The sequence below is a fragment of the Eumetopias jubatus genome, unplaced genomic scaffold, assembly GCF_037043125.1.
Source record: "Eumetopias jubatus isolate StellerSeaLion01/CBP00866 unplaced genomic scaffold, mEumJub1_p1.0 scaffold_1, whole genome shotgun sequence".
NCBI classification, from domain to species: Eukaryota; Metazoa; Chordata; class Mammalia; order Carnivora; family Otariidae; genus Eumetopias; species Eumetopias jubatus.
In genome coordinates, this window is record NW_028274807.1 from 157,554,617 (window position 1) to 157,581,322 (window position 26,706).

Below are 26,706 nucleotides of genomic sequence, written 5' to 3' on the forward strand. Positions count from 1 at the left end.
TTTTCCAAAAAGGTTATAAGATATTTGAATTCTTAGTACCAAATAATAGACCAGTATTAATATTTCAGTTATTAATTTCTCCATAACCTCACCAGCATTGAAAGTATTCTTCTGAATGACTTCCTGCATTTGCCATATATATGTATGTGTCCATAGACAATATATGATACAACTTTCTGTGTTTTTTAAGCATTAGAAGTATTGTACTGGACATATAATTCTGTTACTTGTACTTTTAAGAGTGACTTAATGAATGAAAATCACTGAGAATAGCAGATAGTAAGCACTCAGTAAATATCAGCTCCAGTCATCATTATCATTATTTTGTGACTCTTTGTTCACATGTGCAAATGTATTCCTGGGAAAATGCTGGATCATAAAGAGTAACGAAATCCCCTCCCCCCAAATTCTTGTACCAATTATATCACATCTATGTATAAGAGAACCATTTTCCCATATATTTGTCAATGTGTATCTCATGTTATTGGCCTTTTAAATTTTAAGTTTACCTAGTCTGATGGATAAAAATAGTATATCCCATCCATTAATTCATTCATTGATTGGATGAGCACAGATGAGGGCTGAGCACCTGCAGAGATGGCACTGACCTTTTAGTAGAGGAAGACCAACGTCAGTTACAAAGAAATGATACCTACTATCAAATTGGGATTTTATTTTAAATTTTCCTGATTATTCAGGAAGTTGGTCACATTTTTGTGTGTTTCTTAGCCATTTGTATTTCCTTTTACGTGAATTGTCTATCCATACCCCTTGTACATTTTTCTTTCAGGTTGTCTTTTTTAAAAATTGCCATTGGTTTGTTATTTTGATCACTAACACTTTATTAGTTGTAAATGCTGGAGATATTTTCTCCAGCTGTCTCTCCATCTTTGAATTTCTGGTATCGCATAGAAGTCATACTTGGAGTTATATACATTTATCTCTATTTTTCTTTATAGATTTTACATGTTATATCTTCAGAAGGAGTCCCTTTCTAATCCAAAATCTGAAACATACTTTTCTATATTTTCTCCTGTTTTACACTTGAGGTTTTATGTTTAGTGGTGTGTGTGTGTGTGTGTGTGTGTGTGTGCGCGCACGCACGGTATAAAGTAGAAATATATTTTCTCCCCCCAGACAGATGCCTGCTTTCCCTTTCCCTGTTTATTCAGTATCCACCCATTCCATACTGATTTGAAATGCCACTTTTATCTTTATTAAATTTTTATATATTAAATTTTCATATATTCATGATACTATTCCCGGACACCAGTCTGTCCTGCTGATCTATTTGTCTATTTCTCTGCCAATACCACCATGTTTTAATTACTATAGCCTTAAAACTATGTATTGATAATGAATGTGCCAAAACTCCCTCTTGATCTTTTTTCTCAAATTGTCTTGGCTATTCTTGCACATCTACTCATCTTTGTGAAACTTAAGATAAGTTGTCAAGTGCCATGAAGAAGCTTGTTGGGACTTTGATTGGAATTATATAGGTTAACTTGGGGAGCAAGTTTCATCCATGTATACGGTAAAGTTCTCTGTTTATTCAGCCTTCTTTAATAACACAACATGTTTCCATTTCCATTAAGACATTTGAATTGCAGTTGACCCTTGGACAACACAGGTTTGAACTGGGCAGGTCTGCCCCTATGCAGATTTGTTTCAATAAATACAGTACTGTAAGTGTATGATTCCTTATGATTTTCTTAATTTTCTCTTCTCTAGCTTACTGAATTGTAAGGATATAAGTAACTTTATGTTATGGGTAAGACTTCCAGTCAACAGTAAGCTATTAGTAGTTAAGTTCTGGGGGAGTCGCAAGTTATACACAGATTTTCACCTGCATCGGCACACCAATGCCTCTGTTGTTGAAGGGTCAACTGTACTGATAACAGGTGCCAGTATTGATACTCAGACCTGGACACATCATGGTACTGGCCTGAGTGAGCAGCAGAGATGTGTCCCCACCAAGATGAAATGGGAACTGCAGCTGGGATGGGGGAGAATGTAGAGAAAGGGGGCACCAGCATGCAGAGCAAGTGCCAAGGAAGGAAGCCAGGGAGAAAGATGGAAATTGTACACAGAGGCTTCCAAGGTGTAGCTGTGGATCATGGAGTGTTTCCACATTGCAGGGGAGATTGGTTGTCTGTACAGCTGGAGAGCACTTTTGCCTAGAGCCGTGGGAGGAGCCACAGGCAAGAGACTGGTGGCCTTTGGCCAAGGGCCGAGTAGAAGATGAAGATTTCATGAAGCAAGATGGCATTGAGCTAGCTGCAGAACAGGAAAACAACAGTTTTCAAGGGAGTTGGATTGAAGCAAGGTGTTAGTCTTTGTTTTTCCCAGGTTGGAGGGGCCATTGGCAGACTTTAGGGTAAGGGACGAGAGGTAGTGGTGAGTGACATACTGACCTCTCAAGGTCACAGAGGAGGCAGAGTGAAAGGCAGGGAGGAGTGATGGTGGTCAGTGGCACCTTTCCTCACATTTCTGATTTCTGCCCTGACAGGTGCAGGCCACCGTCGTGGGGCTCCTGGCTGCTGTGGCCGCCCTGCTGCTGGGCGCTGTGTCTAGGGAGGAGTTAGATGTGGCAAAGGTGCAGTTGCTGTGTGCCAGTAGCGTCATCACCGCCTTCCTTGCCACGTTTGCCCTCGGTGAGCTGTGCGCCCACCCCAGTGACCACCCCCCCAGCTTGCTCCGCCCCCCTTCCTCAGTGCTCTGCTCTCAGCTCTTTGTGTTGCAATTCCTTGAGATGTGAAAGATGGGAGCACTAATGGTGGAGCCTCATATATCCTGCCAGGGGCTGGGGGAAAGCCTGTTGGGTTACCAAGACGCACCTTAAAGGTGGGCAGGGAAGATGATGAGTCCTACTCTTAGGCAGGGTGTGTGTGCCAGAGCGAGCTGCTGACTCCACATCTCTTCCCTCTGCTTGTTTAAAGAACTGGCCTTTGCTCAGTAGACACATTCATTTCTTCATCCATCCATCCATTCATTCATTCACTTACTCATTCAGTTAGTCTTTAAACATTTCTCAAGCATGGCTTGCATATGGGCTTGTGGTGGGATCTGGAGTCTGCAGTCATGGTGGGGAGCAAGGCTCAGGTTTTAACTTCAGTTTCATCTCTGCAGGTGGCCCTTGCACACGTTCCATCCTCCGCCCTTCTCCCCAGCTGCCACCATGCTCTTCTGCGCCGTGCACCTGTTTTCCTTATAGAGCACTTGTGAAAATCTGTAATCATCCACTTTCTTCATTCATTTTCTGTCTCACTTCCTTGCTAAAATGTCAGCACCTCAGACAGGGGCCCTGCTTCTCCAGTTCTGTTCCTATCACACTGCCTGCCACACATCAATTGCTTCCTATGTGTCTGCAGAAGGCGGGAAGACACAAGCATTGACAGACATGAGCTCACGCATGACAGTGGCCAGGCAGTTACTGTAGAATGTCACCCCTTCGCTCATTTCCTCAGTACTTACTGAGTGTCTGCTGCGTGCCAGGCACTGTTGCGGTGCTAGGGATGCTCTGGTGAGTGACTGCACCGTTCTGTGATGTTGATATTCTGGTGCAGTGAGACATCCATACACGAGCACAAAGGGCCAAGTGTCTAGGGTAGCCCCCCATTCACAGTCATGCTTTCTTTTCATGTCCTGTTTGTTTACTTCAAATTCTTGTTCACTTATTTGTGCACTCTCTGTTCCTCTGCCCAACAGGCATTTACTGTGTGAGTGCAGAGCCTGATGGTTCTTTTCTTTTCTTTTAAATTTTTTTATTGTTATGTTAATCTGATGGTTATTTTCATTACCTAAAATAGGCGTATTTTAGCTCCTAAATGTTTGCTGAATGAATGGGCTTTATTCTGGTTCTCTTCTGGTCTGAGTGTCTCTTGCAAACCATGTGCAAGTACAAGAAGGAATAAGTGAAAACAATAAATTGGATTTGCATTTACACTTCTGTCCTCCATCTGACTGCTCATAAAACCCCTTTGAGCTCAGTGTTCTGTAAGATGATGTGGCGGGCTATGTGGTGAATTCTGTTCCTTCCTGTGCTAGTGTATATAATCAGGAGGGAGGGTACAAGTGCAGAAACCCAGGAGCAGATTCACAAGCTGCGCTTCCCTGGGTAGGAGTGTGCTCCTGGCCAGATACCTGTAGCAGTCTGGCCAACGGAAGAGCAGGGTGAGTACGCCACACCTTCTGGAGAATTAGAGCCCAGGAGATGCTTGACATGAAGTCTCTTCTGAAAACAGCACCATCAGGGCGCCTGGGTGGCTCAGTCATTAAGCGTCTGCCTTCGGCTCAGGTCATGATCCCAGGGTCCTGGGATCGAGTCCTGCATCGGGCTCCCTGCTCCGTGGAAAGCCTACTTCTCCCTCTGCTTCTCTCTCTCTCTCTCTCTCTGTCTCTCTCTCTGTCTCTCATGAATGAATAAATAAAATCTTTAAAAAAAATAAAAAATAAAATGAAAACAGCACCATCAGACGATTCAGGAGGCCAGTCCTGTTTCTGTGGGGCCCTGTAGAGAATGCCATTCCTAACTCCCCATTTTACAGATGAGGAAACTAAGGCCCAGAGAGGGGGCGGAGCTCACCAGCATGGACATAGCCGGATTGTCCAGAGATGTGTAGAAGTTCAGAAACATTGCTGGTGGCTCCTTGTGTGACCTCGATGTGACTCTGCTGTAAAGCCAGGTGGTGGCGGTGGTGGTGCTGGTGGATTTTAGTAGGTGCTCTCAAACTGGTGGTGTCTGTGTAGTCCCTGTGGGATTGTTACCAGACCACCAGCTGTGCAGACTCAACTTCACTTAGGACTGACATTTCAAAAGAGAAAGCAGCTATGACCTGGTCATGAAACAGGGCACAAACTGTGGTCAATTAGTATGGCATTGAGGTGAGAATAATAATTTTGTTTAGAGTTATGAATACTGGGTAAAATGTTAAAACATCAATAGCCAAGATACAAAGTGTCTTCTTAAAGATGCACGTGTGACACTGTTGGTTGGTTGAAGTCCTAGGCAGTGGCCGAGGGCTAGAAGATGACACACGACTATCACCTTAGAACACAGGGTCAAGACGGAAAGTAGGCCCTGGGGAGGTCTCCAGTGCAGCACCTGAAACTCCACCCCCAGCCCCACTGGCAGAGGCCACCTGCTGCCTGCACCTAGTGGTGGCCCTGCTGGGCTCCCAACATGGGCCTGTTCCCCAGAGATGTGGCCCCACTGAAAGTACTTCAGTGCAGTCTGCACCTGCTTCCCCTTCCTACCCTCCCCCTCTCCCACCCTGGGCGCCCTGTGCACCACCCTGTGGCTCTCCTGGTTCCCCTGCCCCCAACTCCCCCCTCACAGTCTTTGCCCCTAACAAACCTCTCGCGTTGCTAATCCCACCAAGGTACCTGTTTCCCTGGGGACTCCAGTGGACACAAGAGGCCATGCCCTGCCCCTGGGACTCCATCGTTCACAGCAGTTTTGGAGTCCTCTTTCCTGCAGTGAGGGGCTGTGAGCTTCATGTCTGTAGTCCCAGGTGTTGGGGAGCCCGGGAGTCAACTCCCTGCTATCTCCCCCATGGGTTTGAGTGTATCATCAAAGCTTTCAGGCTGCTCTTTGCAGGCTGTCACAGGGGTCCACCCCCCCCAACCTCCCACTGCCACTGCCTGATTCTCAGGCTCCAGCATAGCAGTGAAACTGAGTGTCAGGGCAGCCTGGCTCCAGGCTCGGGCTATGTGGATCGAGGCATTACTGAGCAGCCTCACGGCCACCTTCTCATCCTGTGCTTTGAGTTTCCTCTGTCTCCTCTCTGCAGGAATGCTGATGGTTTGTATAGTGATTGGCGCTCCGAAGCTCGGGCTCAACCCAGACAACATTGCCACGCCTATTGCTGCCAGCCTGGGAGACCTCACTACATTGTCCCTTCTGGCTTTTGTCAGCAGCTTCTTCTACAAACACAAAGGTAGGGGTGCCCCAAGAAGGGGGGGGCACGAGGAGGTCTGGGTATGACATCCGCACCCAGCCCACAGCATTCAGATCAGGCACCCTCACACAGAAAGGAACCTATGGGGTCTATTGTGGGGTCAGAAATCCTACTTTTCCCAAGACAAAGCCTGAGGTCATTCAGCAGATTTGAGGTGTTCTGTAGCAGGTATCTGAAGCTTTCCCAACCACTCGGGTCAACAGATATGTTGTCTGTGTCCCCCTTAGGACAGGGGTGCACGGGGAGGCCAGGGAGGACTGGAGGCTAACAGAGCTCCATGGGAAGGCAGTTCACGTTGGACACATACAAACCACCCAGGAAGGGACTCCCAAGCAGCAGTGTCACAGCCATGGGCAGCAGCAGCATATGGTCCCTCCAAAGGTGTGAGGAGCCCAGGGCTCCTCAGAAGGTGGTCCGGTGCCCTGGTCAGCAGCTGAGGGAGACAGTCACACATCTTGTATGATGGGCCTTCACGGCTAGAGGCTCTGACCCCACCAGGGGTCTCCCCAGGTGTGTCCTGGGAGTACCGAGGTTTGTTCATGCCCTGGGCAGTGTGACCAGGCAGCATCCCCCTTGCCAGATGGTTCTCACCTGCTAGGTTTCCACAGCTGACCACTCCCCTCTGAGTGTCACAGTTGTTACTTTCCACCTAAGCTGGCCACCTGCAGTTGTTTGGATCTAGTAAGTGTGGATTCTGAGCATGGTCACAACCCTGAGTGCTGGGAGGGGGGCAGGTGGCATCAGTGAGTGGTGCGGATGGTGAAGAGGACAGTGGGGAGCATTGGAGGAAATGCCTGGACAAAGGCACAGCTGCACTGAAGCTCCGGCTTAGCATTGCCCTGTGGGAATGTGGACCCAGGACCATGAGAGATCACCCAGCATCTCCATGATGGCATCTGAAGCATACTGACAGAGTACCTGCCACTGAGAGTATTCAGGCCCTGGAAACCTTTCCCTCTCAGCCTTGGGCCTGGCTCCTTGCCACCCCGGGATATGCTTGCCACCAATGTTTAATGGTTGGGAGATTCTCAAAGTTCCTGTAAGTGGCAGTGAAGATCCAATGATAAGATGACCTAATTTTCCTTTTAAACCAAACTGAATTTATAAAATAAGATTTGTGTATGGGTTGGCTAATGGAGTTTTATAGGTGTCCCGAGACCCTTCCTCTCCACCCTGCTGTACCCCTACTGAAATAGTGCGCATTTCAACACATGACTTACTAGCCGTTGAGTAGTGTTGGGCTGGTCCATCTCTCAAATTAGACTGTGACTACACCTTGGGTGTGCTTGGGGGGTTCACTGGGCCTGGTGTGTATCGGATAAATCTTCACTGACGACTGTGTCACCTGTCAGTGCAGTTGGGAAGACAAGCCATATGCGGGGGGATGTACTCATCATGGTGGTGGGAAAATATGAGGTGGAACCTCTGTCAGGGCTTCCAAGTCATTCTAGAACAACTGGCCTGCAAAACTGTCCCACAAGTAGTGCCCCTATAGGCTGCTGCCTTCCAGAGCCTTCGAAACGTGCTTAGAGCTTGCTGGGCTCGTCCCTCATCTCCTGGGATGGTGAAGAGGCTGGCCACTTCTGCCATGGAGCACTTTGTCCGGAGCCCACCATGGGCACCTGTGGCCCACCCTTCCTTGTAGTTGCTCAAGGAAAGGAATGGACCGTGATTGCCTAGTGCAGAGAAAGACGAGTGGGAGATGCTCCTAATGATGCTGCTCAGAGAAAGGGGGTGTGGGGCGCAGACCCACCTGCACACCTCTGAGTGCTGAGGCCCACTCTGCAGAGGGGCATGCACCACCCTGCCTAAGCCTGCCCTTTGGAAGCAGGGCTAAGGGGTGAGAAGACAGTTCTAGAGAAAGCTGGTGTCTTGTTCTGTGTGCATTTGGAAGGTGACACACAGAGAATAAGCAGGAAGAGTGTGAGTGAGAATGGTGCTGGTGTGTGTTGGGCCCTGGCCGGACCCGAGGTACAGTCAGGTGTCCCACATTCAGGTGTGTTTTCATGACTCACACCAGTGCAAGAAAATGACATGGGCATGAGTAGCTGCAAAGCTGGCCATGTTCTGGGCCCTGAGACCCATGGATGCCAAGGAGGTCACCTTGGGCTGGCCTCAGCCAGAAGCAGGATTGGCATCATTAGTTAACTCTGGCATTAGCCCTGATTTCTGCATGCTGGCTCGAGTCCTCGTGGGCCACCTCGTCACACTGTAGTATGCCTATCTGAGGGGTAGTTGAGAATGTGAAATGAGTTTGTGCTTGGGAAATGCTGAGCACGGTGCTGGCCCATGGTCACAATCCTATAAATGCCACCATTAATAATAATAACTAGGTTGGCATGGGAGGAGATGGAAGAGGGTACTTATGTCAGGAAAATAGCAAAAAAGAAAGGTGAAGGGGACAGTGACAGGAATTGAGGACAAAGAGGAGCTTTTCCAGTTGCTTCATGAGATGGTACAAATTCTTTGAGAGGTATGTTAGGTTGGCCCATTCTAAGCTGCTGGGGACAGAAGTGTCTCCTCAGACCTCTAGTGCTTTTAGCTCTCTGCCCACCCCTCACTTTTGCAACCCAGGCCATGGCCCAGCAGGCCATGCTCATGTGCCCTGGCATGCGTCCCCTCCCTCTCCCCACAGACAATCGATATCTGACGCCGCTGCTGTGTATTGGCTTCATGGCCCTGATCCCCGTCTGGGTCCTCATTGCCAAGCAGAACCCACCCATCATGAAGATCCTGAAGTTTGGGTGGTTCCCAATCATCCTAGCGATGGTCATCAGCAGGTGAGCATGAGCGAGGGCTGCCACCAACTTCTCCCTTCACACACCACCCGTGGCTTCTGTGGACAAGGAGAGTGGCCTGAGAGCTGCAGAACCTCTGGAGTGAGGGCGGCACTCATGGTTGCTGTGGGCTCCTCCCTAAAGTCCTGGTGCTGGTTGAGTCATACCTCTTTATTCTTCATCTCTTTCCCTCTCACCAGGAACCTTAGGCCTTACTTATTCTGAGAGGCAGCCCTATTTACAATTGCAGGAGCACCAGAGAGCCAGGCAGAGCCAACCTGGGAACATCGGATGGGTGCACTAGTGCTTCCACTCCCTGCCCCATCATGGCGCTGCAGGACACTGGGTCTCCCGCTCCCATGCTGCCAGAGCTCTCACTGGCCTGGACCCCTGCTTAGGCTGTAGGGAGCCCCCTACCTGCCTCTGTGAACACCACTTCTATAGCATGGCTGCTGATGGGACCTGGGAGGCTGAGGGATTATTGGCCCTGGGCCCTTCAGCTCATCTCAGGTCTTCTACCCTTGAAACCTGATCCTCCAGAGCCCTTTCTGTTAGTAGACCTGGACAGGGGCCACCCAGTCTTTTCTGAGGTGCCTTCCTAACCTTGAATCTCAGGGAGAAGGAGTTATGGGCTAGGTGTCTTTGCTTCCAGAAAGCTCCTGGGCTCCTTATACAAACTGGTCTAACTTTTCCAGGGCTATAGCGGCAGGGCAGCCTTTGCTAAACTACAGGGGCTGGTGGGAGTGAGGTCTTGTTGTGGCATCTCTGAGAACAAGCAGCATGGGACGATACTCATGCAGGTTCCATTTTCTGCTCAGGAAACTAGCATTTCAGTTACATTTCAGGGCGTGGGTCACGTGGCAGAGCCCAGCCAGCTAAGTGGCCTTGGAGGGGAGTTTGTCATTTGTTTTTAATGGGCTGACATTATCTGATGGGTCTTCTGAAACAGCTGAGGCTCAGAATACAGGTGGAGAAGCAAGCACGCATAGTGCAGAGGACACTGGGGAGACCAGCTTGGCTACAACAGATATTTTGTGTAGGGGTCAGGAAAGTGTTTGCTAAGCTGAGAAGGCAGGCTGATGAAACATTTTGTATAGAGGTGTGCCAGGTCATCTACAAGGGTAAACTAACCATTTGCCCTCTACTCTCTCCCCAGTTTCGGAGGGCTCATCTTGAACAAAACTATTTCTAAACAGCAGTACAAAGGCATGGCCATATTTACTCCCATTATATGTGGTAGGTATCGGCAGCACCGTCACCTGGGGTCCTCAGTGTGCTGGGCTGTGCCGGCCCCCAGGGCCAGGGCAATGGGATCTGACAGCAGCAACTTCAGAGATCTGTTCCCAGGCCCTCAGAGCCATGGCCATGCTTCTGCTGGGCAGCAGCTGCTGGACTGGTTTGTCTCAGGTGGAAGGAGATCCTTGGGGAGAAAACCCTGCCCACTGTTCCACCAGCTCACACCCTTTTCCTCCTAGTCACCACGGAGACTTGAGCCTTCCCGCAGAGCTAAATCCCACCTGTTGAAGGCATACCGTGTCTAAGCCAGGATTTGCTGGCCCCTGCAGACAGAATGTGGCCTTCAGAACTGGGGTGTTGGCTTCTCATGGTTTTGTTTTGTTTTTAAACTTAGATTCATTGATGACATTTAAAACTCAGACATTTGCACATAAAAATCTGGATTTCTGTTTTCTCCTTAAAAAGCAAGGCTGTGATAGTACTGAATTTACAATCTCAGTGAGGTGAGAATCAGCTGCCACTGAGATAGGATTTATGCTGTTCTGTTTGCCTGAATCCCCTCCATTCCCCGTTGTCTTTCACCCAACATTTCACTGATTCACCTTTTAGGCTTAGACCCTGTGGGCATTTATGGTGAGGACCCTCTTTTAACCAAAGCTTGGTTCGTGTCCAGCTTCTGATAAGAATCTATAAATGGGACCAGCCAGTCAGGAGAGGAACCAAACGTGATAACTTACTGCACACTTCGCTTGGTCCCAGGCCCTGGTGTTCTGGGTCTGTAGAAACAGGCTTCAGGGACTCCTGGGTGGCTCAGTTGGTTAAGTGTCTGCCTTTGGCTCAGATCATGATCCTGCAGTCTTGGGATCGAGTCCCACATCGGGCTCCCAGCCCAGCAAGGAGCCTGCTTCTCCCTCTGCCTGCCGCTCCCCCTGCTTGTGCTGTCTCTCTGTCAAAAAATAAATAAATAAATAAAATCTTTTTTTTTAATGAACATATAATGTATTATTTCTTTTAGGGGTACAGATCTGTGATTCATCAGTCTTACACAATTCACAGTGCTCACCATAGCACATACCCTCCCCAATGTCCATTACCCAGCCACCCTATCCCTCCCACCCCCCACTCCAGCAACCCTCAGTTTGTTTCCTGAGATTAAGAGTCTTTTACGGTTTGTCTCCCTCTCTGGTTTCATCTTGTTTCATTTTTCCCTCCCTTCCCCTATGATCCTTTGCCTTGTTTCTCAAATTCTTCATATCATTGAGATCATATGATACTTGTCTTTCTCTGATTGACTTATTTCGCTTAGCATGCTACCCTCTAGTTCCATCCATGTCGTTGCAAATGACAAGCTTTCATTCCTATTGATGGCTGCATAATATTCAATTGTATATATATATATATATATATACATCTTCCTTATCCATTCATCTGTCGATGGACATCAGGCTCTTTCCATAGTTTGGCTATTGTGGACATTGCTGCTATAAATATTGGGATGTATGTGTCCCTTCGGATCACTACATTTGTATCTTTGGGGTAAATACCCAGTAGTGCAATTACTGGGTCATAGGGTAGCTCTGTTTTCAACTTTTTTGAGGAACCTCCATAACTGTTTTCCAGAGAGGCTGCACCAGCTTGCATTCCCACCAACAGTGTAGGAGGGTTCCCCTTTCTCTGCATCCTTGCCAACATCTGTCATTTCCTGACTTGTTAATTTTAGCCATTCTGACTGGTATGAGGTGGTATCTCATTGTGGTTTTGATTTGTATTTCCCTGATACTGAGTGATGTTGAGCACTTTTTCATGTGTCTGTTGGCCATTTGGATGTCTTCTTTGCAGAAATGTGTGTTCATGTCTTCTGCCCCATTTCTTGATTGGATCATTTGTTCTTTAGGTGTTGAGTTTGATAAGTTCTTTATAGATTTTAGATACTAGCCCTTTATCTGATATGTCATTTGCAAATATCTTCTCCCATTCTGTTGGTTGTTTTTTGGTTTTGTTGACTGTTTCCTTTGCTGTGCAAAAAGCTTTTTATCTTGATGAAGTCCCAATAGTTCATTTTTGCTTTTCTTTCCCTTGCCTCTGGAGACATGTGTAGCTAGAAGTTGCTGTTTCTGAGGTTGAAGAGGTTGCTGCCTGTGTTCTCCTTTAGGATTTTGATGGATTCCTTTCACATTGTGGTCTTTCATCCATTTTGAGACTATTTTTTTAAGTTTAATTTAATTTTATTATGTTAGTCCCCATACAGTACCTCATTAGTTTTCGTTGTAGTGTTCCATGATTCATTGTTCTCGTATAACACCATTGTTTTGCTCCATGCAATATGTGCCATCTTAATACCCATCACCAGGCTAACCCATCCCTCCACCCCCATCCCCTCTAAAACTCTCCGATTGTCTCTCAGAGTCCATAGACTCTCAGGGTTCATCTGCCCCCTCCAATTTCGCCCCCTTCATTTTTCCCTTCCTTCACCTAATGTCCTCCATGCTATTCCTTATGTTACACAAATAAGTGAAACCATATGATAATTGACTTTCTCTGCTTGACTTATTTCATTTAGAATAATCTTCTCCAGTCCCATCCATGTTGATGCAAAAGTTGGATATTCATCCTTTCTGATGGCTGAGTAATATTCCATTGCATATATGGACCACGTCTTCTTTATCCATTTGTCTGTTGAAGGGCATCTTGGCTCTTTCCACAGTTTGGCTATTGCGGACATTGCTGCTATGAACATTGGATCCTTCTTCTCACTACATGTGTAGTGACAGGGAAAGCAGCCCTCCAGACTGAAACCCAGAGCAGTGTGGCTGCGCATGCATTTTGAGTCTTATTTTTGTGTGTGGCGTAAGGAAATGGTCCAGTTTCATTCTTCTGCATGTGGCTGTCCAATTTTCCCAACACCATTTGTTGAAGAGACTGTCTTTCTTCCATTGGATATTCTTTCCTGCTTTGTTGAAGACTAGTTGACCATAGAGTTGAGAGTCCATTTCTGGGCTCTCTATTCTTTTCCATTGATCTATGTGTCTGTTTTTATACCGGTACCATACTGTCTTGATGATTATAGTTTTCTAATAGAGCTTGAAGTCCGGAATTGTGACGCCACCAGCTTTGCTTTTCTTTCTCAACATTCCTCTAACAATTCGGGGTCTTTTCTGTTCGGTACAAATTTTAGGATTATTTGTTCCATTTCTTTGAAAAAAGTGGATGGTATTTTCATAGGGATTGCCTCAAATGTGTAGATTTGCTCTAGGTAACATAGACATTTTCACAATATTTGTTCTTCCAATCCATGAACATGGAATGGTTTTCCATTTCTTTGTGTCTTTCTCAATTTCTTTCATGAGTATTTTGCCACTTTGGTAAGATTTATTCCTAGGTATCTTACGGTTTTGGATGCAATTGTAAATGGGACCGACTTCTTAATTTCTCTTTTTTCTGTCTTGTTGTTGGTGTATAGGAATGCCACTGATTTCTGTGCATGGATTTTATATCCTGCCACTTGACTGAATTCCTGTATGAGTTCTAGCAGTTTTGGGGTGGAGTCTTTTGGGTTTTCCACATACAGTATCATATCATCTGCAAAGAGTGAGAGTTTGACTTCTTTGCCAATTCGGGTGCCTTGGATTTCTTTTTGTTGTCTGATTGCTGTGGCTAGGACTTCTAATAATATGTTGAATAGCAGTGGTGAGAGTGGACATCCCTGCCGTGTTCCTGACCTTAGGAGAAAAGCTCTCAATTTTTCTCCATTGAGCATGATATTTGCTGTGGGTTTTTCATAGATGGCTTTTATGATACTGTTGTATGTACCCTCTATCCCTACACTCTGAAGAGTTTTGATCAAGAAAGGATGCTGTACTTTGTCAAATGCTTTTTCTGCATCTATTGACAGGATCATATGGTTCTTGTTCTTTCTTTTATTAATGTATTGTATCTCATCGATTGATTTGCAGATGTTGAACCAACCTTGCAGCCCAAGAATAAATCCCACTTGGTCGTGGTGAATAATCCTTTTAATGTACTGTTGGATCCTATTGGCTAGTATATTGGTGAGAATTTTTGCATGCATGTTCATCAGGGATATTGGTCTGTAGTTCTCCTTTTTGATGGGGTCTTTGTCTGGTTTGGGGATTGAGGTAATGCTGGCCTCATAAAATGAGTTTGGAAGTTTTCCTTCCATTTCTATTTTTTGGAACAGTTTCAGAAGAATAGGTATTAATTCTTCTTTAAATGTATGGTAGAATTCCCCTGGGAAGCCATCTAGCCATGGGTTCCTGTTTGTTGGGAGATTTTTGATGACTGCTTCAATTTCCTTAGTGTTTATAGGTCTGTTCAGGTTTTCTATTTCTTCCTGGTTCAGTTTTGGTGGTTGATACATCTCTAGGAATACACCCATTTCTTCCAGGTTATCTAATTTGCTGGCATAGAGTTGCTCATAATATGTTCTTATAATTGTTTGTATTTCTTTGGTGTTGGTTGTGATCTCTCCTCTTTCATTCATGATTTTATTTGTTTGGGTCATTTCTCTTTTCTTTTTGATAAGTCTGGCCAGGGGTTTCTCAATCTTATTAATTCTTTCAAAGATCCAGCTCCTAGTTTTGTTGACCTGTTCTACTGTTCTTTTGGTTTCTAGTTCATTGATTTCTGCTCCGATCTTTATGATTTCTCTTCTCCTGCTGGGTTTAGGCTTTATTTGCTGTTCTTTCTCCAGCTCCTTTAGGTGTAGGGTTGGGTTGTGTATTTGAGAAATTTCTTGTTTCTTGAGAAAGGCTTGTATTGCTATATACTTTCCTCTTAGGACTGCCTTTGCTGCATCCCAAAGATTTTGAATAGTTGTGTTTTTATTTTCGTTGGTTTCCATGAATTTTTTTAAATTTTTCTTTAATTTCCTGGTTGACCCATTCATTCTTTAGTAGGATGGTCTTTAGTCTCCATGTATTTGAGTTATTTCCGACTTGTCTCTTGTGATTGAGTTCGTTTCAAACCATTGTGGTCCGAAAATATGCAGGGAATGATCCGAGTCTTTTGTTACAGGTTGAGACCGATTTGTGACCTAGGATGTGATCTGTTTTGGGGAATGTTCCGTGGGCACTAGAGAAGAATGTGTATTCTGTTGCTTTGGGGTAGAATGTTCTGAATACATCTGTGAAGTCCATTTGGTGCAGTGTGTCATTTAAAGTCTTTATTTCCTTGTTGATCTTTTGCTTAGATGATCTGTCCATTTCAGTGAGGGGGGTGTAAAGGTCTCCCCCACTATTATTGTATTGTTGTCGATGTATTTCTTTGATTTTATTTTTAACTGGCTTATATAATTGGCTGCTCCCATGTTAGGGGCAAAGATATTTACAATTGTTAGATCTTCTTGTTGGATAGACCCTTTAAGTATGATGTAGTGTCCTTCCTCATCTCTTATTATAGTCTTTGGTTTAAAATCTAATTTGTCTAATATAAGGATTGCCATCCCAGCTTTCTTTTGGTGTCCATAAGCATGGTAATTTGTTTTCCACCCCCTCACTTTCAATCTGGGGGTGTCTTTGGGTCTAAAATGAGTCTCTTGAAGACAGCATATCGATGGGTTTTGTTTTTTTATCCAATCTGATAGCCTGTGTCTTTTGATTGGGGCATTGAGCCCATTTACATTCAGGGTAACTATTGAAAGGTATGAATTTAGTGCCATTGTATTGCCTGTAAGTTGACTGTTACTATATATTGTCTTTGTTCCTTTCTGGTCTGTTAGTTTTAGGCTCTTTCTTTGCTTAGAGGACCCCTTTCAATATTTCTTGTAGAGCTGGTTTGGTGTTCACAAATTCTTTCAGCTTTTTTTGTCCTGTAAGCTTTTTATCTCTCCTTCTATTTTCAATGACAGCCTAGCTGGATACAGAATTCTTGGTTGCACATTTTTCTCGTTTAGTGCTCTGAATATATCATGCCAGTCCTTTCTGGCTTGCCAGGTCTCTGTGAATAGGTCTGCTGCCAGTCTAATGATTCTACCATTGTAGGTTACAGACCTCTTGTCCCGAGCTGCTTTCAGGAATTTCTCTTTGTCTCTGAGACTTGGGAGTTTTATTATTAGATGTCGGGGTGTTGACCTATTTTTATTGATTTTGAGAGGAGTTCTCTGTGCTTCCTGGATTTTGATGCCTGTTCCAATATACCTTCTGCTCCTCTCTCTCTTCTGGGATCCCAATTATTCTAATATTGTGTCATCTTATGGCATCACTTATCTCTTGAATTCTGCCCTCGTGATCCAGTAGTTTGTCTCTCTTTTTCTCAGCTTCTTTATTTTCCATCATTTGGTCTTCTGTATCACTGATTCTCTCTTCTGCCTCGTTTATCCTAGCGGTTGGAGCCTCCATTTTTTATTGTACTTCATTAATGGCCTTTTTGATTTTGACTTGGTTGGATTTTAGTTCTTTTATTTTTCCAGAAAGGGTTTCTCTAATATCCTCCATGCTTTTATCAAGCCCAGCTAGTATCTTTATAATCGTCATTGTGAACTCTGGTTCCGACATCTTATTAATGTCCATATTGATTAGGTCCCTGGCAGTCAGTACTGCCTCTTATTCTTTTTTATGAGGTGTTTTTTTTCCATCTTGTCATTTTGACCAGAGGACAATAGCAGAATGAGAGAACAAAATGCTAACAGGATAATAACCATGACCCCAGAAAAATATACACTAAACAAATCAGATGATACCAGAAACTGGGGGGAAATGAAAGGTGGATTAAAAGAATATGATCAGGTTGGTGAAAATAACAGAGCCACACACTAGATTTTGGGTGTATTTTGGTCTGTAGAAGAAATTGTCTCCCAAAATTTTAAAGGAAGAAAATATATATATATATATATGTATATATATATATATATATATATATATATACACACACACACACACACACAAATAAGGGTAAATATGAAGCGATGGAATATGACTGTAAAGATGAAAATTAAAAGATTTTAAGAAAGGAAATGATAAGAAGTTGGTTGAAAAAAGAATGAAAAAAATTTTTTAAAAAAGAGAATGTGATCAGGCAGGACACTAGGACAATGTCATACACTAGATTTAGGGTATATTTTGGTCTGTTAGAAGAAACTGTATCCCCAAATTTTAAATACAATGAAGAGAGAATATGACTGTAAAAAATGAAAAATTAAAAAATATTTTAAAAAATGAATTGATAAGATGTTCGTTGAAAAAGGAAAGAAGAAAAATTCAACCAAAAAATATAGAAAAAGAAAAAAAGAAAATTTAAAAAATTAACTTTGAAAGACTAAAGAATCATGGGGGGAAAAAACCATGAATTCTTTGTGCTGTATTCCACTAGTGCTGGAGTTCTGCCATTCTCACTGATCAGTAAACTTGGTCTTGGCTGGCTATTCTTGCTGGTCTTCTGGGGGAAGGGACTGTTGCAGTGGTTCCCAAATGTCTTGGCCGGAGGTGGAATTGCCCTGCCCTTGCTTGGTGCGGGCTAAGTAATCTGCTCGGGTTTGCTCTCCAGAGCTTTTGTTCCCTGCGAGCTTTCGGTACAGCTTTGGAGGACGAGAGTGAAAACGGCGGCCTCCCAATCTCCACCCCAGAGGAGCCAAGAACTCGGGGCCCCACTCCTCAGTGCACCCCTAGAGAAAAGCAGTCAATCACTCCTGTCTCCCCAGTCTCCGGCCGCACTCTGTGCTCACCCGGCCTGTGACCGAGCGTTTCTATCTCTGGCACCCGACCCCATGTGGAGTCTCCAAACCCAGCAGATCCCTGAGGTGCGCTCCTGCGCCACTCCTCCCTGGGCAGGAAGGGGAGTCTCCCCAGATCTGCCACTTGTTGGGTCCCTGCTGGAAGAGCGCTGGCCTGGCTGTGCCACGGATCATGGTTTACGGCAACGCTGAGCTGAGAGCCCACTCTTTGGCTCCGTCTCTGCAGCTGGCTTCCCTGCTCCAATACCTGGGAGCTCTGCCGCACTCAGGCACCCCCAGTCTTTCTGTGACCCCAAGGGTCCTGAGACCACACTGTCCCAGCGAGGGTTCCACCCCCCGTTTAGCCACTGGAGTGATGTCCCTCAGTGGAGCAGATTCCGATTTTGTGCTCTGTGCTCTATCACTTGCCGGTAGCCAGCTGACGGAGGCTCCCTCCCCGCCGCCATCTATCTTCCAGAATTTCGCCTCAGATTCACTTCTCCACACGTCCTACCTTCCAGAAAGTGCTCGCTTTTCTGTTCAGAGAGTTGCTGCTATTTACTTTGATTTCCTGTTGAGTTTGTAGGTGTTCTGAATGGTTTGATACCTATCTAGCTGAATTCCTGGGACCAGAGGAAATTTAGGTCTCCTACTCCTCTGCCATCTTGCTTCTCCCCTAACAAAATCTTTAAAAAAAGTAAGAAAGAAACAGGCTTCAGAGGCCCTTGGGTACCCCTCCCCCCTACTTCCATGGGAACCCAGGTGATTGTACCTTGCATGTCAGTGAGACCCAGTAGTTCTGCTCCCAACAGAGGCAGGGCTGGCCACTCACACAAGGGGCTGGCCACCTAGCGGACTGCATCACCTGAGTCAGGTCCCGATGTTTAACACTTGGAGAGATTTCCTTGTATGTCACCAACTCAGATGCCTCTGGTGCCACAAAAGCAGTTTGAATGAGTTCAGCAGGTGTGACAGTAACTGGGCTGCAAGGAGTGGCAGGGAACAGTCACGCTGCAGAGCATGTTCTTGGGTTGGAGGGAGTGGGGCCTGCTCAGCTCCAGCCAGTTGCTGCCTGTCAAGATTGGAGGTCTGGAGTTGCCTCAATTGACTTGTTAGGAGAAGCTGGCAATTAATTTGAGTTACTTTTTAAAAGTTTTTTCCTTTTTTTAAAATCATGTGTATAACACCCAGTGCTAAGCAACTATTGAATCATTGAACACTACATCAGAAACTCATGATGTGCTATATGGTGGCTGACTGAACATACATACATACATATATACATACATAAAAAAATCATGTGGATCTAGCAAAATAGATCTGCAGCTGTCCTCTGCCCACAGACCATTCTCTGTATCCAGGGTAGTTGGTTTCTCCCTCTGGAGATCACTGGGGCACATCTGGCCCAGTGAGGGATTAATCCCCAGGGGGCTGAGGAAATCAAATGGGGGCAGCCCACCCACCCTCTAAAGGAGATGGCCATGAGTAGGCCCTGTTCTCTGCCAGTCCCAGATCCTGGCCCCGCAGAGGGAGCTTGGCATGACCTTTGTCTCCTGGGCCCTGGGGTCGTGGCAGGGCTGCGCACAGTCCACTCCATGTGGAAGCTGGGGCCTCAGCAGTAAGCCCCAGGCCTGTTGCATATGATAGCTCCTCTTCTCTTGCTGCTGTCCCCAATTTTTCTTCTGTCTCCTTCCCACCTTAGGGGGAAAAAAAACTTTCTTTTTCTCAGATGTTCCAGTCTGGAATCTGATTCCTGTCACATCCTACGACTTTGAATGGCTTATCAAGATACCCTCCCATAGACCTTTCTATCACTGTCTTCCCTCCCTCTCTTCCTATTCCACACCCCCTCCCTCTACCCAACAAATATGTATTAAACACCTACTTTGCCAGTCACACTTCCTTCACCGTAAGAGATAGCTGTCAAGGTGGTACCTCATTCACAAGGTCCAGTTTACCCTTGCTTGGGACCGAACAAGATCTGTGGTAAAGTGGGAGAGAAGGAAGAAAGATCCAGTGCTGAATCAGTCAAGGAAGGCTTCCTGGAGGACATAGACTTAAAATAAGAGATAGAACTTAGAGACTGGCATAAAAAAGGGGAAACCACATTCTTTTTCTCCTCCCAGGTGTTGGTGGCAATCTGGTGGCCATTCAGACCAGCCGGATCTCCACCTACCTGCACATGTGGAGCACGCCTGGTGTTCTCCCCCTCTGGATGAAACAGTTCTGGCCTAACCCATGCTCCACTTTCTGCACCTCAGGTGGGTCTGGCGTCTTCCAGAGGCCATGTGGCCATTTCTTTACACAAGTCAAAATTGCCATCATTGGAATCTGCTCTGTAGCAACAGATGTCTAAGACCAGTGCTGACCTCAGCCCAGATCATCGTCAAGGACACAGCTCCTCCTCCCAGAGACCTGACTCCCTATCTCTGCCTCTAGTTGATTCATCCATTCGTTCAGATATTTAATTCTGCCAGGTGCTAGGTGTCAGGTTGCAGTGATGAGTCAGAGAAAGCTGATTCTTGCCCACATGGATTTACATGATGTAGAAGAGCAGATAAACATACCAAAAAAAGGAGCATTTAACTACGAATTATGGCATGTTTTAAAATAAAAAATACAGGGTTCAGTGGAAGGAATTTCAGGAGATATTGAGATTTGGGTTTGGCAAGTTCCTCTCTGAGGATGATGGGGGGAGCAGGGGAGGGTGTGGGGGGAGGAGGCGTGCTGGAGCAAGAGGAGCGTTTGAGGCAAGGAGGACAGCCTGAGCAAAGGCTCAGAAGCAGGAAGGAGCTTGGTAAGTCTGAAGAACTGAAAGGCCAGGGAGACCTGAGCAAAACGAGCAAGGGAGAGGATGGAGGAAGCTGAGACCAGGGAGGGAGGGGTTTCGTTATAGGTCCTTGAAGCTTGAGGAAGGGAGACTGGATTCTATTCTGAGAACCACTGGAAACCTTTTGAGGTCTTTTCTTTTTGTTACTTTTAAAACTTGGATCTTTTCTCCCACTGCATTTTCTATTAATCATTTCCTTTCTGTTTCAAGAACTACCTTTAGGGCGCCTGGGTGGCTCAGATGGTTAAGCATCTGCCTTCGGCTCAGGTCATGATCCCAGGGTCCTGGGATCCAGTCCCGCATCAGGCTCCCTGCTCAGTGGGGAGCCTGCTTCTCCCTCTGCCTCTCTTTCTCTCTGTCTCTTATGAATAAATAAATAAAAAAAAAAGAGCTACCTTTAGCCATTCTTTTAGGGTAGATTTGCTGGCACATTCCTGAAGGATATTTTTGCCAGATATAAAATTCAAGGTTGATGGTTCTTTTCAGCACTTGAAAAATGTGCCACTTTCTTCTGAATCCCCTGGTTTCTGATGAGAAATTACTGTCATTAGAATTATTTTTTTGTCTTTTGTTTGTTTCAAGACTTTTTCTTTACCTTTTAGTTTTTGAGCTGTGATGCACATTGGTGTGGATTTCTGAGGGTTTGCCATGTTTGGGGTTTACTGAGCTCCTTGAGTACATGGATTTATCTTTTGCCAAGTTTAGGAAATTTCAAGCCATGATTTCTTTGATACACCTTCAGCCCCACTGTCTTTTTCCTTTCCTTCCTGTATTCTGATGACATGATGGTGGATCTTTTGTTACAGTCCCACAAGCCCTAGAGTCTCTGTTCAGTTTTCCCCCCAGCCTATTTTATTCTCTCTTATTCATATTGGCTAATTTCCATAGTTTTTTTTCAAGTTCATGGATTCTTTCCTCTGCCCTCTTCACTCTGCTAGTCATCCCTTGCATTGAGTTGTTTGGGGTTTTTTTGGCTATTGTATTTTTTCAGTTTTAAAATTTCCACATGGGTCTTCTTTGTATCTTCTGTTTCTTTTCTGAGACTTTCTAATTTTTTTTTACCAAAACTTTCTATTTTTATTATTTGTTTCAAGTATATTTGTAATTGCTGGTTGGAGCACTTCTACAATGGATTCCTTAAAATTGCTTTCAGATAATTCTGCCATCTGTGTCATCTCATTCTTAGTGTCTGTTGGTTGTCTTTTCAAGTTGAATTTTTTTTTCTTTTATAAGAAGTGATTTCAGATTGAATCCCAGGCATTCGGGGTATATATTATGAAACTCTGGATCTCATTTAAGTCTCTTTCAGCTACCTTTTCTGACACTGCACTACTGAAGGAAAGGGAATGCTTTGCTTCCTTACTGCCAGGTGGGGGTAGAAGTCCAGGTTTCCCCCCACCCCTACCAAACCCACCACCTCTGTTCATACACTGGGGGAAGAGGAGCACTTCATTGCTGGTGGGCTGGGGAGGGGTCCACGTTCCTCTGACACCACCCTGGCTGAGAGGGAGAGGAAAGCTTTGTTATTGCTGCCCACATGGCTTTCACAGACATGGTTGAGTGGGGAGCTCATTACCACCAGGCAGAGTACTGCTTACTCTCCACTCAGCCTTCTCTATCCCACCTCAACCAGAGGGGTGAGTGGCACATTCCACCTAGATTTGGTCAGAAGTCCAGGCTCCCCTCTTGGCCTTTGCGGATGGAAGTGGGGCTGCAGTTTTTCCTGTGATGTTTGGCTGAAATAGAGAAGTTGTTGCCTAAAAGTTCTGTGTTTTGCTAGGCTGTCCCTCTTATGGACTTTTGGCTAGACAGAGTGGGCTTTTGTTGAGGTTTTTCTTTTCTTTTTTTTTTTTTTTGTCTGTGGCCATTGACATTTCTGGATTGCTGACTGCTCTAGCATCTGGTCTGGGATATATGAGGCAAAACTCCCTCAAAACAACAACTCAGGGAATTCATTTCTGTGTTTGTTGGGTCCCCAGGTCCCTGGCCAGCCCACCTTTTCTCTCCACCTTTTCAAATCTTCTTATGTTTGTTTTATATATAATGTCCAGGGTTTTTAGTTGTATTTAGTGAGAGGAATAGGAAGAAATATGTCTAACCATCCTGTCTTGAAGTGGAAATTACCATTGAATTTTCTGATTTGTCATTTATATATAGAAAATCTATTTCTAGGGGCGTCTGGGTGGCTCAGATGGTTAAGCGTCTGCCTTCAGCTCAGGTCATGACCCCGGGGTCCTGGGATCGAGTCCCGCATCAGGCTCCCTGCTCCTTGGGAGCCTGCTTCTCCCTCTGCTTCTCTCTGTCTCTCTCTCTCTCTCTCTCTCCCTCTCTCATGAATAAATAAATAAAATCTTTTAAAAAAAGAAAATCTATTTCTTTTTCTCTATTATTTCTGTATCTGTCTTAGTTCAGCTGCTATAATGGAAGTATAGAATGGGTGGCTCATAAATACAAGAAGCTTATTTTTTATAGTTGTAGTTTGTGGAAGTTCAAGGTCAAGGCACTAGCAAATTTTGTCTGGTGATGGCCTGCTTCCTAGTTTGTAGACAGCTGTCTTCTCACTGTGTCCTCACATGGTGGAAGGGGTGAAGTGTCCGAGATGTCTTTTATAAGGTTATAAGCACTAATGACATTCATGAGTGCTATACCCTTATGACCTAATCATCTCCAAATGCCATCACATTGAGGATTAGATTTACAACATATGGATCTGGGTGGTGGGGGACACCCAGATGCTATAGCAGCATCTAAATATTTTACTGAATTCTTATTTATGTAACGTTTCTATAGATTTTCTTGAGTTTTAGGACCAGCTACCAATAGCAATTATTTATTTTGCTTCTACTTTTTTTTTCCAAAGAATCTTTTCATACCTTGTCTAATTTTTCATCATGAAGAGATTTTGGAGCTCTTGAGTGTTCTCAGCCTCTCTACATATTATTTTATGGTAGTGTTTTTAGCTTCTAAGCTGTATGGTTGTTCCTCCTCTTTCTTGTTAGTTTGATGAAATATATTAACTCAGAGGCAAATGGAGACTTTTTATTGAAACTCTATTTCTGTTGAGAAGTCAGTTGCATTCATATGTTACAATTTTTAAGTGTGTGTGGTTGGGGCAAGGAAGTCACACTTCTTGCAGAGTCTCAAATTCTCAGAGTACTGAAGCCAAAAGAGAATGTGCCGAATGAGTCCCAGAGGCTTAGCGTGAGGAAGGGGCTGCCTGAGGCCTCCCATGAGTGTGCCACCCTTCCCTGGATTACTAATTCCACATGCTGAGCCTTCATTCGCCCACATGCCAGAGCTCTCTTCCACCTTAAGCCCTTTGCATGTTCCCTTTCCTCTGCCCAGAGTCCTCTCCTCCAGATTCGTATCTCAGCCTAGATGTCATCTTCTCTTGAGGGCTTCTAGTCTCCAGTATTCATCCTACTAACATACACTTTGTTCTCTACCACATTATCCTGGTTTATTTTCATCCTCACACTGGTCAGTTTGAAATGACTTTTCTTGTTTGTTTCTGCTACTCGATTCTGTTCTTTTTCCCTCTCTCTCTCTTCCCTAAAATGTCAGTTCCATGAGGGAAGGGACAGGAGTATATCCCCATATGCAAGAACGTGCCTGCCACATAGTAGGTGCTCAGTAAACACTCATGTAATAGATAAATGAATGTGGATGCCTCACTGGAGACTGCCACATGCCAAGGTGGCTTCTGCTGCCTAGCACGTCACACAATCTCCTTGGTTTTCTTTTTTCCAGAAATTAATTCCATATCAGCCCGAGTCCTGCTCTTTCCGGTGGTTCGGGGCCATCTGATTTTTTTTCTACATCCTCTACTTGGTGGAAGGCCATTTGGTCCCAGACAGTAAGATCTTTGTGGTGTTCTATCTGCTAGCAAGCCTGATCCAGGTGAGGATGACTATAGCAGTATCAGAGCAGCATTCAGTGGTTGGTCAGCCGGCAAGATTTGTCTTGGTTGGTGAGGGGGGCGGTTCTAGGACCCCCATCTTACAAGAGTCAACTTGTTCAAGCCCAAGGGCATGATCCAGACAGAGAGGCCATTCCACACTCTGTATTGCACACTTCACACTGCACATTCCACACAGCACATGCTACACTGCACATTTAATAGGGTACACCCCCCACAAGGCACGCTCCATACTACGTATAGCACACTGCACACTCCTCAGGACCAAAGGTTCATCCTGAAGTTGCAGCAAGTTGCTGTGAAGCAAGTTGATGACTGGGTCCAGCCGATAAACTGTGCCATGCACACCAACCATCACAGACAGGGTGGGCAGAGACCAGCCCCCTGCTGGAGTGTTGCTGAAAGGCATGCAGGGACTTTAGTCAGGGCTGGATGGTGATAAGGACATGATGAAAGAGATTAAGCTGGTGCCTGCCTCTGGGTAGTACTCAGCAGACTGTCTGCCCAGACTAGCTGACTGATGCCCCTCGTGGGCCCAGGTTGTCTGCAGAGATAACTGTGGACACTGATGGGCAATTCTAGGAGGGCAGTGCTAGAGCTAGGGACTGACGTGCTCAAATCTCCCTGAGTTAGGGCATTTACAATTGCAGCATGTCCCTGACCCTGAATAGTGGGTTGGGGCACTCTGACAAACTGTCTTGAGCAGGAGCACGGAAAGGGCTGGAGTCAGCCTGGGACAGGGGACCGAGGAGCCCTGGAATGAAGCCAGGACTGTGCTCACTACTGGCACTTTCAGGAAAGCCTTACTGTCCAAAGCTGCCCATACAAGGGCTTCCAACAAACTCAAATTGAAGTCCCAATAAGGTCTATGTCTTGAGTTTTCAAGGACAGTGAGAGGAGTTGGTGTAGCAGAGATGGTCTGTCTGGCACCTCAGTTTGCCACAAGTAGGACCTGACCACAGGGAGGGAGGCTAGGCAAGTATGGATAAGGGTGGACTTCCTGCCTCTGCATGAGCTCAGAGCTGGGCACTGACCCCAAGAAAAGCTAGAGGAAGGGGGCTCCTTGGAGTGGACATGTCCACCTTGGTATCTGCCTTTGAAATTTGCTAGTGTTTCTTAGTGACACTTGACTCTCTGACTTAGTTGTTATTTTTTGTGTCTGCTTGCTCTTGTGCCAGGTGACGATTCTTCTGTACCTGGCAGAAGTGATGGTTCGGCTGACATGGCACCAGGCCCTGGATCCAGACAACCACTGTATCTCCTATCTCACAGGGTTGGGGGACCTCCTAGGGACTGGCCTTCTGACACTCTGCTTTCTTATCAACTGGTTATTGAGGAGTGATGCAGGGCTGGATGGTTTCTCAGAACCATCATGTGGACCTCCCTAATGAGCCCAGGCAGCCCCAGTTTCTCAGTAGAATTTTCCTTCACACCAGCAGGGTACAGAATACAGTTTCTCCCTGCCTGTGTCCTCAGGAAGGATGGTTGACACCCTGCCTCTGCAGTGGCCCTTTGTCAGTCTGCTAAGGACACTAACACACATCTTGACTCTGGAGTTGGAACCTGAGCCTATGAGGGTGAGAGAGGCCTGAAATCAGAAGCATTGTTTGTGTATGAATGTGACTGCATGTTCCCAGACATAAGTGCACACTCATGTGCTTGGTGAGTGCAAACGAGTGTGCATGTGTGTGTGGAGAGCAGGGGACTCTGGCCTGAAGACGCTGAAGGAAGAGACATGTCCGGTGCACTTGGGAGATATGCTGTCACTGTTCTGTGCCCATGCAGCCTGGATTGGGGAGGAGCAGGAATGAGATGCCTTCTGTGCCCAAGCCTCAGGACTGAGCTGTGGCTTAAGCACAGTCTTCACCAGGTCTGAGCTTCATGGGCCATTTTGCCAGTGTGCCTGCAAATGTGCAGCCCTTCCCAAGACAGCCCTTCCTTGCACACCCTTCATCTGTTCCCAGTATTTAATCCTGTTAATGTTTTTTCTTTTTTTCTTTTTATGTTTAAGCAAAACTTCTGTTTAGATTTTAATGATCAGAGAAGTATAAAATAAAACATAGATTATATTATACTTGGCCTTTGTGTCCTTAAAGATAGTTAATGCCACCATGAGACTTGGGGTCTATAAGTAACAAAAACCTCTGGTGTTTCTCTAGTGTCTGTTTCTCAAACTGTGGTCTGCAGCATAGAAGCATCAACAACATGGGGAAACTTGTTAGAAATGCAAGTTGTTTACCCTCCCTCCCCTAGGCCTGCCAAATCAGCCTGTCTTGGGGTAGAGCTCAGCAATGTAGGTTTAATAAGCCCTCCATGTT

General features: G+C 45.5%; 1 protein-coding gene across 1 annotated transcript; it reads left to right on the plus strand.

Annotated features, from left to right (window-relative positions):
* Nucleotides 1-3,805: 3,805 nt before the first annotated feature.
* LOC148165088 (solute carrier family 41 member 3-like) lies at nucleotides 3,806-26,425 on the plus strand. Its single transcript, XM_088026876.1, is given in 8 exon segments — nucleotides 3,806-4,173; nucleotides 5,793-5,939; nucleotides 8,596-8,740; nucleotides 9,894-9,973; nucleotides 19,766-19,900; nucleotides 24,220-24,278; nucleotides 24,280-24,369; nucleotides 25,567-26,425. Coding segments are annotated over 7 exon segments (864 nt in total). The 5' UTR covers nucleotides 3,806-4,173; nucleotides 5,793-5,794; the 3' UTR covers nucleotides 25,777-26,425.
* The last annotated feature ends 281 nt before the right edge of the window (nucleotides 26,426-26,706 follow it).